The 12970-nt window shown below is 36.1% G+C and overlaps 4 protein-coding genes and 1 long non-coding RNA gene across 5 annotated transcripts in view; 3 read left to right on the top strand and 2 right to left on the bottom strand.

Moving 5' to 3' along the window:
• Nucleotides 1-1678, bottom strand: part of mgl (low-density lipoprotein receptor-related protein megalin) — a 43411-nt gene extending 41733 nt beyond the window's left edge. The window contains exon 1 of the mRNA XM_081984122.1: nt 1279-1678. Within this exon, the coding sequence (XP_081840248.1) occupies nt 1279-1402 (124 nt within the window). The 5' untranslated portion in view covers nt 1403-1678. The remainder of the gene's footprint in view (nt 1-1278) is intronic.
• Nucleotides 1679-4870: 3192 nt separating this feature from the next.
• LOC145732000 (uncharacterized) lies at nt 4871-5893 on the top strand. Its single transcript, XR_014178922.1, has 2 exons — nt 4871-5366; nt 5425-5893. It is a non-coding gene; the product is annotated as an uncharacterized LOC145732000 (long non-coding RNA).
• Pdi (protein disulfide isomerase) lies at nt 5598-10021 on the bottom strand. The gene is made up of 4 exons (XM_081984007.1): nt 9774-10021; nt 7568-7765; nt 6480-7517; nt 5598-6222 (listed from the first exon to the last, which is right to left on the bottom strand). The coding sequence occupies exons 1-4, from the start codon at nt 9922-9924 to the stop codon at nt 6128-6130; spliced, it is 1482 nt and encodes a 493-aa protein (XP_081840133.1). The 5' UTR covers nt 9925-10021; the 3' UTR covers nt 5598-6127.
• A 426-nt stretch (nt 10022-10447) lies between these two features.
• LOC145731997 (epimerase family protein SDR39U1) lies at nt 10448-11960 on the top strand. The gene is made up of 6 exons (XM_081984008.1): nt 10448-10606; nt 10684-10848; nt 10902-11045; nt 11100-11270; nt 11321-11526; nt 11582-11960. Exons 1-6 carry the CDS (start codon nt 10585-10587, stop codon nt 11777-11779), a joined length of 906 nt encoding a protein of 301 aa, XP_081840134.1. The 5' UTR covers nt 10448-10584; the 3' UTR covers nt 11780-11960.
• A 154-nt stretch (nt 11961-12114) lies between these two features.
• On the top strand, nt 12115-12819 carry mRpL27 (mitochondrial ribosomal protein L27). Its single transcript, XM_081984009.1, has 3 exons — nt 12115-12281; nt 12337-12503; nt 12561-12819. Exons 1-3 carry the CDS (start codon nt 12221-12223, stop codon nt 12762-12764), a joined length of 432 nt encoding a protein of 143 aa, XP_081840135.1. The 5' UTR covers nt 12115-12220; the 3' UTR covers nt 12765-12819.
• The last annotated feature ends 151 nt before the right edge of the window (nt 12820-12970 follow it).

Here is a 12970-nt window from a genome sequence, read left to right as displayed (position 1 = left end):
CCCCAACTTGAGGAAGTCATTTTTATTAAATCATTAATCCTTAGGACAGTTTGACAAATAGTCAAAAGTCATGTACAAATTGTAAAAGCAACATGCTACTGTCACGTAACGTAAATTTAAGAATGCCACAAATGTGTAAACATTTGAAGGTATCCTGAGGCGGTTTAAATAATTTAAAGGCATTTTGATGTATTTCAAGACAATTTTAGGCATTATCACTATAAGGCATTTTGCGCAAAAATAGCAGCATTGTGAGGTATTTTAAAGACATTTCAAGGTATTTTGTATGCAAAAAGGCATTTTGGTGTACAAAAAATTATCAGCAGCCTACCCCTCGTAAATTACCTGTTTTTATTATTTCTAACATTCTGTAACTTTGTGATAACCTATAGTTAAAGATAATAACTATGCATTAACACTTCTTATGTATTCAAGTCGTAAGTCTGTTAAAACATTTTGAAGTGAAATATCCTGTTTGTGGTAGAAACTAATTCAATTTGATAACACTACTGGCTACAAAATCAGATTTAAATTACCGGTCAACTCTAAATTGTGTATTAAAAGAGAATCTGAGAAATCTATTGGAATTAAATAGCAACATATCTACAGAAGTCGAAAATGTAGTAATATGTAGCAACGCTGTAAACACGAAAATGCTCTTTTAAGTTTTATTTCCAATACACCAATTGTGCAATTTTAAGAACCCTGACATTTAGAGGGTTTATTTATAATTATGCTGCTATTAGTATGCGTTTTAAAGGTTAGAAAACACCAAATAAAATTTGGAAACTGTTATTCTTTTTAAAATCAAATAACAGTTTTTGGAACCTGTAAATTTTTTGAACGTTGTCAATAATCGCACTTTGAATTTAACTCAATGACAAACAAAAGACTTCAGGTGAATACATACATATGACAAAACGATAGATTAACATATCGGTCGCGTACATTTTATCTTCAGAAGGTTATTCACCTGGTGTTTGGTCTCGTTTCGTTGGGGACCTTTCTCAAGGCGAATGTTTCGGTGTATACGACACCAAACCGGAATTTCTGCTGATTACTGTGATAACAATCAAGTGTACGTCTTCCTTTCTATAAGCGTTTCCTGTCTTCTCATTAAAAATAATTTAGAAAAAAAGTTCTGTTTGCGTGTATACTGAATGTGGTACTGTTACTGTAACAACTCAATTAAAAATGTAAGAGAAATGTTTGTAAAAACTTTTCTTTTTGGAGAGTTCGACGGTCGATTGAGCAAGCAACCTGTTAAAAAACACTGACCTGTTCCTGTAGTAAGCTTTCCTATTCCGCTTGAATCGGCAAAAATGAGTTCTACCACCCAACAGGTTACCAAAGGTAGCAGGAACCACCGTATCGAGTGGTGGGGGTAAAGCGACCACTCCATAATAAAAAAAAAATAGAAAAAAGTTTCGAAAACTTAAACACTACAAAATGGTTATAGTAACTGTTTCGTGCACGTCACAGCATGATGGTTCACTTGTTTTTTTTCCGCGAACACTAAAAAGAATAAAGAGTTGAACTTTTCCGAGTTTTTCCGACGTGTCGAACAGTTTTCCCCGTGACGTCACACCGACACTAAAACGTTCACAAAAGCCGGCGAGCGACTGACAAGAAATTCGCTCCGCCGTATTTTACCTTTCTCTAAGTTGGTTCGTTTCGGAGCGTTCGCGTACTCCAGAGTACGTTTCTAACGCTTTCGCACCGACTGGTTCCTATGGTCGTGGCACCAAGTGGCACCAAAGGTTCCGTTCAAACGACCGCCGAACGTTGTCGGTTTGTTTAACCAGGTAAATTTTTGTTTTGATTCCGTCGTGTGGTAATTTCGACGTGGACAATAAAGTTTTTTTTTGCCTGTGAAAGTATCTTAAGACAAGATACCTAGTTAAAAAAAAATATGTAAAAAATAAATCAAACAAAATTAGGATGACGTCACTGCCGCAAAATTGCATTGTTGCCAAAATGTATCTTTAGTCGTCAAATAAAGACTAAATCTTCATTTGCATTTAGTAGTTTCCTTCAGATAATGGAAATGTTATAGTGGTTATAGTTGACTAAATTTACTTCTCCCTGTAATAATCTTGCACTTAATTTTTTATAAACGTTTTCAAAACTGCTTGAGAATTGCAGGTGTAAACTGAGTCTGATGACAGCAACTTTTGGTAGCAAACCAAGAAACTGACTAAGATGGTCAGTGACAAAGATTTATTATTGACATTATTTTAAATTATTATGACAAAACTGAGCAAATGAAAAGGTTTAAGTTGACAATGTACTTCTTACATGGCAACATAGCATATTTTGGACACAAAATTAGAAAAGTTAGTGATGCAAAGGTGCAATTTAAAAATGACAATAAAAGTTTGTGTAGTTTTCGAGATATATAAATTAATAGAAATTTCCAAAAAAGTTGTTGTTATTTCTTTAAATATGTTTACATGGAAATGTATCTCACTGTAAGTAATACTGATAATATTAACATTTAACAGTTCGTTAGTTTAAATTGAACTTTGTTATTGATTGTTAGTTTTACATCTCCTTTTCGCTTCTTGGCCAATCTCTCTATCTCGGTCATATTAGTACCTAAATGACCTACCGTCAACATATAAATACTTTTTCGTAGTGTTATTTGGGGGATTTCTCAAAAGTGTACAAGAGAAAGTAGCGTCAGAATCAAATTAAAAGACAAAAAAAAAACGTTATTAGAATACTTAATAGCAACTTCGCGTCGCTTTACGAAACCGTGAAAGTTCACATTCATGTTGTTCTTGGGCGCGTTGAACAAATGAACCGTTGCGCCTGGTTTTTGCGTGAAATCCACGAATCATGTTGTTGAGGAAGTATTCGCTGCCTAAAAGAGCCTTGAAAAAGTGGAAAGTTTTTCTAAACTTTCGCGTTTTAACTTGGCAAATCAAATTTATAGTTAAAAAAATATTAGAAATGCACAAGTACAACCGGTTTTAGCTTGCAGCAGGAATTTCCTTAAAAATTACCTCCCTCCCCTCCAAAACCACCCATAACATTATAAATAAACCATTTAATAACAGTCAGTTCATTACCATACCAGTAGGTAATTCATTGAATTGCGTTGTTGTCACTGTGGATTCGAAAATTTTTAAAACCCTTGAATTTAAACTTAAATTGGTACAGGCAATTAGTTTTGACTTCGTGACTAAACTCTTTAAGATATTCCATTGTAAGTCCCGAATTTGTAGCTTTCCAAAAGGGTAAAAAAATCAGATAAACTAAACTAGCCGGCAACATGGCCGAGAACCCATTGAATTCTCGTGGTAAACGCGGCGATGGTACTCCGGTGACCCGGCGTCTTTACCACGCGGCTGGCACCGGGTGGTACCGAGGCCGCCACGATATATATCTGCATAGATTCAACCGTGGTGGTACGCTCGCGCCCAGATGGTACCGGATGATGGGCGATTCGCGGTCGAATAATACCGACGCTGATTGATCGCTGACGTGGGTTCTGCAACAACAAAATAATGGCATCTGAGGGCGGTTATCGCTTAATTTACACCCTTAGAAGTAGGGGTTTTACGATGTTTTTATAGGCCTGAACGGTTACTTTTAGGCTATTTTAGCCTAACACTAAATAAAAAAGGAAAAGTAATGTATAAATAGACAAGACAAGTAGAGTGCGCAAAAAGTACCTATTATAATAGTTCAAAAATGTTGACAAAGGCTTGTTCCTGTAGTTCAAATACGGTTCTACAGTTTTTAGTTTAGCAATACTTTGTAGGGATTTAGCGGATCAATCAGGAAACTTAGAGAAGAAATTTTACAGAAAAATATAGTATGAGACATTAGCCAGACACTCACTCATTTGATCCTAAATAACTTTCTTATTTGATAAGTGTTAACCATGATTGTTTTACATATGTGGGTAGCCAATGAAATGGACTATTGTGGCTCACACATAAGTTAAAGCTCATCCACAATACTCGACTCCCTGAGGAACCAAATAACTGCTCTGGATGAGAGGTTGTCCAGGTCTCCTGGGCGTACATCCGCCCGTTCAAATATGGAAGATCTGGAGTTGGCCAGAGCCGGACAGACTCGTCATCTTCCATACACCAGTGCCTCCCTCAGTCAGACAGACCCCCGCCTTGGCACAGAAAGCCCCGGCTCCAGTACCTTTTGAGGACTTTGAGCCGTCCGTAAACCAGCAGATATCTGCTGGGAGTAGGTCATCAGCCCGTTCTGCCCAGTCCACTCTCGATGGTACGAGGGTTCTGTAGCAGAAATCGTTGAGCCGTGCCTGGCAGAACATCGGAGGGCATAGCAAGATTTAGAATTTCTGCAAGTGGCCCTCGAGGCTCCATGTATGTGGCCAGGACACGAGTAATATGGAAGAGCCGGTAAGAGGCCATCCTTGCCTCTCTCTTCAGCAGGAGCTGAAGGGGTGATAAGTTAAAGAGACACTCTAACGCGGACGTGGGCGTTGTCTAATAAGTGTAACACGTTCAAACACTTGTCTAGCTCAACGGTTCTAGCGCCACCAATTTACTAGAACCTAGGAATTCTTCGGTTTTACTATTGTACCAAAGAATATTAGAAAAATATATATTAAAAAGAAAACAATAGCTAAAACTGGACCCATATAACTAGGTACTGTTAACTAACTGAATCTGAAAAATAAAATTTGAGTAGGTGTGCTAATTTGGTGATAAATAGTTGGTTTTAGACCCTGTTGAGTACCCAAACCACAACAGACCTAAAAAGGGTCGGAAGATGACTCTATTGTTCGACGGTAGGCAGAATGAACCCTTATTAGAAATAAATTGTGTGATTTTCACCCAAAACAAGACACTACAATAATTAGAATCGTGTCAGTATCACCTATGTTTGTACAATTCGTTTAATCTACTTGACAGCTTTCCTCTTAATATTCACATTTACTTGGGTATTAAAGAAAGAAATCTAATGTCATGATCATAAATTTTTGTAAGTATGACGAGGGCAATTTGTACGATAATATTTGATGAACTGAAGAGCACAGAAGAAATAATCAACATCAGTATTCCTGGGAAAGTTTCCATGTCATTTTCTTCTTCCGTTAATAGTCCATATCATTCTTGTAACTCATCACAAGCCAATATTAATTATGCCAACCAACCTACATTGCCTGGATTTACTGCAAATATGTGTGACTGTACTATACTAACCTAAACACTTGACAGATTAAATTAGACTATTATCTGGTCAGAACAAGGTATTGAGTGGAATAGCTAACTTTTTCAGAACCCAATTTCTCTCCTCAACTTATGACAGTTTTCCAAGTCTCACCCTGAGGAAGTTTCCTACTAATTCCAATACAGTATGTCTACCGGTTTCCGGTAAGTTAAACTAAGCAAAACAGAACACTATCTCGGAAAAACGTCCAAAAAATTCCAGAAAAATAAATTAACACAAACTAATGCGGCCGATTGATTTCTTCACATTTTGTACCATATAAACGGAATTTAAATTACCCTTCGGAAATTGCTCCTCCTGAGAAAATCCACAACTCTCTGATTACTCTATGGATGACACAGAAATAGGAAGATAAAATAAAAATTCTTTTAAAATTATTTAGAGATTTTTTATTGACTTTCGTCGACATCTAAAGAAATTTTCACAAAAAAAACCCACTGGGTTTTGATCCGTTTTATATTTACATAATATAATATGATTCAATAAATAACTGACCCAATTGTTGTGCCGGCTTATTGAAAAGTTTCACAAAAAAATTACTACAAAAATAAAAAACACAACGTTAAACGTACGGAAAACACACAGTCTCTCACAAAACTTAGCAACTAATAATTCTGAACCAAATTCCCGTTTAAACTCATAATTTGGAAGTACCGCTGCTGTCCCTCAAGGGATGCAAAAATATAATAACTTTCGTGGGAACTCAGTTCGGAAACCGTTAAAAAAATATAAATTCAGAATATTAGTAGAAAAATTTTGATAAACAAAGGAATAGGAATTGTGGCGCACTTTTTTACTTGTAAAGATCACAGGACTGCTAAAAAAATATAACAACGCCCTTCCTGTGCAATTCCAGCGCCCCCCCGCGACCGATATATGAGTTAAATGCATGAAATATCAAAGTTTAAAGTTCGTCCTTGGCGTGCTCCGCTCCTTCCTCATCGACGTCATCTAATGAAGCGCCATCTTTACCACCAGACTCGATGAATTTAGTCAGACCTAAAATCGAAAATAGCAACTTACAAAAGTTTAGTTAAGATAAATTTGCAAATTATATTCCAACAGAAGCCAAAGTTGTATTTGTAGTTTTTGTAAAAGCCAGAAATTAGTGAAGGGCAAAACTTTTGTCTGAAGTTAAAATGTAAATTAAAATTGATAAAACAATGATTAAAAATCGGGCAAGAATTGATTATGCAACGCTTTTTTCTTCCCTATAAACCGTCAAAAAAATCAAATCTTTAGTAACAGCAACTTACCTTCAAACGTTCTCGGTCCGTTATATTCGACAACCTCGTTGGTTTCCTTCTTGAAGAATTTCAAAGTAGGGAAACTGGTGATTTTGATGGTTTCCAGCTCGTTGGCGGTCGAGTCGATTTTAGCGATAACAATGTCTTCATTGTCCTTGAAGTGTTCGGCCACTTTCTCATAAATGGGAACCAATTGTTTGCAGTGTCCGCACCATGGTGCGTAGAACTCGACGAGAACGTCTTTACTGGCATCCAAAGCGACGCTTTCAAAGTTGTTGGCCACCAACACTTTTACTGGTTCTTTGTCCCAATCCTCAGGAATTTCCTGGCTGAGCAGGTGCTGTTTCAGTTTGCCGTCCAAGAAGTCTTGTACGAATTGACGTAAGGTGTCAGCGGATAAGTCATCAGATTCTGGTTTGTATTTGGACATGTCTTCTTCAAGTTTGATCAGTCTGGCAGCAGGAACCTCGGCTTTGCTCATACCGAAGAATTCAAGAATTCTCTGATGGTCTTCTTCAGTAGCATCGATAGTTACGAACAGAACTTGTTCCCTGAATGGTTTGGCGACGCTACGGGCGGCTTCAGCAACTTTCTCAAAAGATTCGTCTCCTTTGTTCAAGAATAACAGTAAATGAGACTTGATTTCACCACCAAATATTTTCTGGGCGGTTTCATGGTTGAACTCGACCAACAGGGGCAAAGAGTTTGATTGGATGAACTTTTTCAAGTTTGCTTCAGAGGCATCTCCTTCATAGGCCACTTGTTCTTCATCAAACTTCTTGAAAAGCACCACACTACCATCGCTCACTTCATAGTTAGCCAGAACGTCATCACTGGCACTGATTCCAAAAGGAATATCATCAATTCCACTGGCAATGGTCAAGAAAGTTTTAGCTAAATCACCAGACTGATCTTTGAAAAAACCAACAACGACAACGTTAGCTCCATCTATAAATTTTTTGGCAGCCTCCACTGATGCCAAATCAGTTGCAGGTGGTCCAGTTTTCTTCAACAGCCAGTTGACAATGTCATCAGCCTGTCTGCCCCCTACGCAAAAAATAAAGCACCTCGAAAAAAACAGCAAAGAAATTGCTTACCGCTGTAGTCAACAGGACTACCATTCCTGAAAAATTTCAAAGTGGGGTAACCCCTCACTCCAAACTGCTCAGCCAACTCTTGTTCTTCAGTAGCGTCAACTTTAGCCAGTTTAATGGCGGACTCTTTTTCTGCCAAGGTTTTGGCAGCTTGTTCATATTCAGGGGCTAAAGCTTTGCAATGACCACACCATGGAGCATCTATAAAAATAAATAAGATGAAGAGTGAATGTGCCAAGTCACTAATGAGGATATTCAGTATTTAGGATGCTACTTATTAAAACCGAAAGTATGAAACTAATTGAAGACTTTTTACAAAATATTTGTCCACACAATTAGAAAAACCAATTGAAACAGCAGGCATTATGAGTAGTGAGTACATTATCACCTACACTTAATAAAAGATCAATAACACCTGATAAACTAGAGTGATTTATTGACGTTTGGTTATTTTTGTGTCGGATAACAAATTTGAAAGTACCAAAAGTCGCAAAAACACAACTTAAAATTTTAATTTCCCAAAACAACAGAATAATATTTTTTTATGCTTTTCGTAACTCTTGTACGTGATATAACAACGTCCTCACCTTAAATTGTTTTATCACGTTTTTCAAGGAGTTTTCCTCAACTTTATAGCATATTGCACAATGTAATAGCCATTTTCACTTAAGTAGCTATTTTATGGCTAGACCAGTTATTAATATGTTTTCACTATAAAGGAAGTGAATATTACATTAAAGTATGTAATTAATTTTTATCACAATTTAGTTTAAAAAAAAGCTGAGTAACTGAAAACTCATCAAGCACTATCCAAATAATGTATTTACTTATGCAGGAAGTATTTTTACATATTTTAGTCTTTAGGAAAAAAACCTTATCAATCAATTTGAATTAACTCATCAAAGAAGTTCCAAACAAATGAGCAGAAATTTCAACAGTACTGTTATCAGTTATCACAAGAGGAAGCTAAAAGTGATATGAACCATATACCAGAAATTTACAGTCTATTTGTTGCTAGGACTAAACAAACTTTTTTAAAATAGTACAATCATTAGTTTGAAATATGCCAATTACCTATTTAAGCCTCAGGACACTGTGGAATAGGACAACCAAACAAATTACAATCTTGTAGATTAAACTGATAGGTACACTTCCAAGACTATTCCATATTGGAAATTTACCAAAAATAACTTCTTACAAGAATTTTATTTTAATAATATTAAAGATGTGGTTCAGTACTTGATATAAAAAACTAAAACACCCTGTACTTTATAACACATATAAAACCTTTTGAAAATTATAGCTGATTGGAAACAGTAATGTGCTGGCATTATGTTTTGTGTGACTACAATCAAATGCAATAAAAGTAAGGTTTATACAGTATTTACTCAAAATTACCACAAATGGTAGTTTCTGCTTAACAACTTAATACAAAAGCATATATTTCATAATCTTTATGACTAAAATGTCATTAAGCTATTCACCAATTACTACTATTTATCTTTGTGATACATAATTATAGCTATATCACCAAATACAGTGGCAGCTACTGAAATTGAAGCAAAAAGACTTGTACTAAGTACAAAGTACTGTTAGGAAATTTTTTTTTTTTTTTGTAGGTCATTAAGGTAATGCTGTTCAAACATGATCTTGTGTCTAAGCATATTAAGCAGCACTTTTTGTGTTTTTGTAGAAATTAAAACAACAGGTCTTTCTACCTTGTAACCTCTTAAAAACTTAAGAAACAAACTTTCTTCATAAATCAATATTATGTACAATTAAACCATCAAAATAAGACACAAACAATAATTTCAAATAAAATGAAAATAGCAAGAAGATATTTATTTAGACTGCCTGACTATCAAAATGAAAGGTCAAAAAACTCCTGAAGTATAAACATCCAGTTTATAGGTAGACAAAAATCACATTTTGCCTGTCAGGCTACTTTACAAGAAAATCTTCCAAGTGAACATCCTATTACTCAAACAATTGCTCTAGATTTCAACACATCACATCTGGAAAAATGTTACTGCAGGAAATATGGGAAAAACACCCATATGCCTGAAACTCAATTTCTGGCAGAGCCATAAAACTACATCACTACTATTTCTATTTTAAGCAATAATAAACCCAGGGAGAACCCAGAAGCCTCTAGAGGAGCTTCAGAAAACCTTAAAACATACAGGAAGTTCAAAAACTGTATACTTACAGAACTCAACCAGGACGAACTCATTGTCAGTGGTGGCCTGTTGGAAGTTTCCCTTGTTCAGCACCAAAACCCCTTCTTCGGTTTTAATGTCCTCGGCTTGGGAATGGGTTCCCAGGACAAACAGGGTGCAAAGTACCGCTAAAAATCTCATTTTCTTCACCTCTTTCTTCGAAGACAACCCGTTATAGAAAGAAAGACACGAACACCGACTCAAAATCCAAAACGTCAAAAACACTCTGATACCGTAAACGTTGTAAACCAATCAGGTTGAATCATTTAACGAAAAAAAATTGACTGGTTACGCAAGGTTGCGTAGTTCCACTCTAGTGCAACAAGGATGGAACATCAACGGGTCAGTTCCAGGACCGAAATACCTCCGCATACTGTTAAATGATGAAATTGAACTGGAGTTTAGTTATCTCGTTCGTTCTTGTTACGCTTTGATGGTGTTATCTTTGTCTAGTCATAGGTCAGCAAAGTATCAAGTTTGACACAACGTGGCATGCATCGTGGGTTCGTGTGATTGGTCCACTTGAAGGCACGTGGGAGGATTGTTCCTATTTACCATTGGTCAAAACTACCTTTAATTAAACTATTATGGTACGTCTTTGTTTTATACACCTGACCGCCTATATAACTATCCTTTGTTGATTCTTGTTGATGTTTGTGACATTGACATTGGCACAAATCAGCTGTAACTCTACTGTGTAATGTGTAAATAACCTGCATTTTTTTAAACCAAAAATAAAAACTGCAAACTGCATTATTATGCCCATTTAATTATGTAAATCTGTTGTTAAAACACAAATCAATGTCTGGAACTGTTCTAGTAGGTAAGGTTATACCTTATCAAAGGCATAAACAATACCATGAAACCCCAACTTAAAATAGTGACTTCAGTTTGTCTTAGGTGGAGGAACTGGTTTTGTTGGGAGCCACCTCACTAAAGCCCTAGCCAGTAAAAATTATGGCGTTAAAGTGGTGTCTCGCATGCCAGGTCCCCAGAATATTTCCTGGCATGAGATTAATGCTAAAGGACTTCCTGATAAAGTAACTGCAGTTGTAAACTTGGCTGGTATTTTATAAAACACTCTGTAAGGTTTCCATTAGATAAATAGGGTGTTTCAGGCCAAAATGTTATGGACTTTAAGCACCGTTGGAGTGCAGGATTTAAACAAAATGTATTTAACTCCAGGATTAATACTACAGCAGCTTTAGCCAAGGCAATTAGTAATGCTACAGTTAAACCTAAGGCTTTTGTTTCTATGTCAGGTATTTTTATGGCCCTTTTTTGTTCCTTAGGCAAAAAAGTACTACCTTTTACAGGTGTTGGGATTTATCCCCCTGATCCCTCAGCTGAATACACTGAGTGCAGCCCTGTGCAGCAATTTGACTTTTTCTCAAAACTCACCACCGAATGGGAAAAAGCTGCCAATCTAGAACCACAAGCTAAAAATGATTGTAGGGTGATTACAATAAGGAGTGGGGTAGTTTTAGGTAAGTTAGCATTACAACTTACCTAAAACTTTTACAATGAAAATATTTAGGGCGAAATGGTGGTATGATCAAACAACTATACCTACCATTTTTTCTGGGACTGGGAGGACCTGTAGGCAATGGCTCTCAATACCTACCATGGATCCACATTAAGGACTTAGTCAATCTAATAATATACAGTATTGAAAATCAGAATGTCAGTGGGATATTAAATGGGGTAGCTCCAGGGTCTTGCACCAATAAGCAGTTTTCTAATGTAAGCTGTAATTGACTCTTTAGTGCAATTTTTATTAATTGTTGCACTTGACCAGGCTTTTGCCAAAGCCTTGAAGAGACCTGCATTTATCCCAGTGCCTTCAGTAGTATTCAATATACTCCTAGGATCAGAAAGGGCTAAAATGATTACACAAGGACAGAAAGTGCTACCCACAAGGCCTCAACAATTGGGTTTTAAATTTGGTTTTCCTGATATTGAAACTGCCTGCCAAGATATTGTGAAAAAAACCTGAACTTCGGATTTTTATGGTACAAGTGGGGAAAGATCTATTTTTTAAATTATTTTGATCTTTGACTGAGATGTGAGACTAGTATAGAGTATTCTCTGTATTAAGTAATTGAACAATGCAATCTGATGTGATTTGAACTACTTTTGTTGTTTAAAAAAAAAAATAAGTAAATCCTGTTAATTAATTCTGCAGTTCTATTTTGTTTTACTGTTTTATGTGAATTGTGGGGTAAGAGGTATGGTCTAATAATCATATGACATTATCATTACAAAATCACCTTGTGGCCACGTGACCTATTGATCTGAAAGTAAACTGCTATTGAGAGACGTTCAATAAAAACACCTCAATCTAACCTCACTTTTCAACATTGGGATGTGATGGTGGATGGAAAATTCAAACATTTTTAAATAGAAACAAAAAAAATACTACTCTTTTGTAATTACCATGAATTTTCTAACAAATATCACTTCTTCAGCCAGTTTACAGACGCCAAAAAACATTTTAAGTAAGTCCTGACTGGAAAGTAAACTAGAGCAACCCTCAAATCCTGAGCTTTTCAGTAAACAGCATAAGGAATGCAAGTAAAAAACAGGGAGGCTCCACCCGGAACACCCACCCTAAAGTGAAGCCGAAACGTCGAGGCTGGAAGGTACAAGATGGACATGAAGTAACTATTGGAACTATGTTGGCCACCCAACTACGGTTAAGGTTTCATCCAGGGCTAAATGTAAATATTACTAGTTTATTGCATTCCCTAAAAATTATAAATGAATAACTTGGCTAGGTTGGCCTAGGACGTAATGGCACTTTGTTTGCAATGATACCTGGAAGAGTGATGATTACATGTGAGAAGACTAATCTGAATTGGGATCATCCTTGGGTTAAGTATTGCTACAGTCACAGAGAAAGCAAAGAATTCTATAAAAAATACTTCAATGTGATTCCTGAAAAACAACATCAAAACTTTGTACTTGTAGATCAGATTTAGTTTTTGTTGATAAGTAGAAGGTAGAAGTGTTTATTAAAATGTTTGTTGTAATGTATTTTTGCTTTTGTTCAAATATCCCCAACAGCTATTTTCATTATAAATCAACCATTCCATAACTTATATGACACAATGTTTTCATTTTCAATATCAAGCAGCATCATCCTCACTATTTTAAAAAAAGCCAGGAAACCCCTTTTTCAGAAAGA

This window comes from Ips typographus, linkage group LG7 (assembly GCF_016097725.1).
Source record: "Ips typographus isolate SLU linkage group LG7, UJ_Ityp_2.0, whole genome shotgun sequence".
Lineage (NCBI taxonomy): Eukaryota > Metazoa > Arthropoda > Insecta > Coleoptera > Curculionidae > Ips > Ips typographus.
This window is presented reverse-complemented; position numbering and strand designations above follow the sequence as displayed.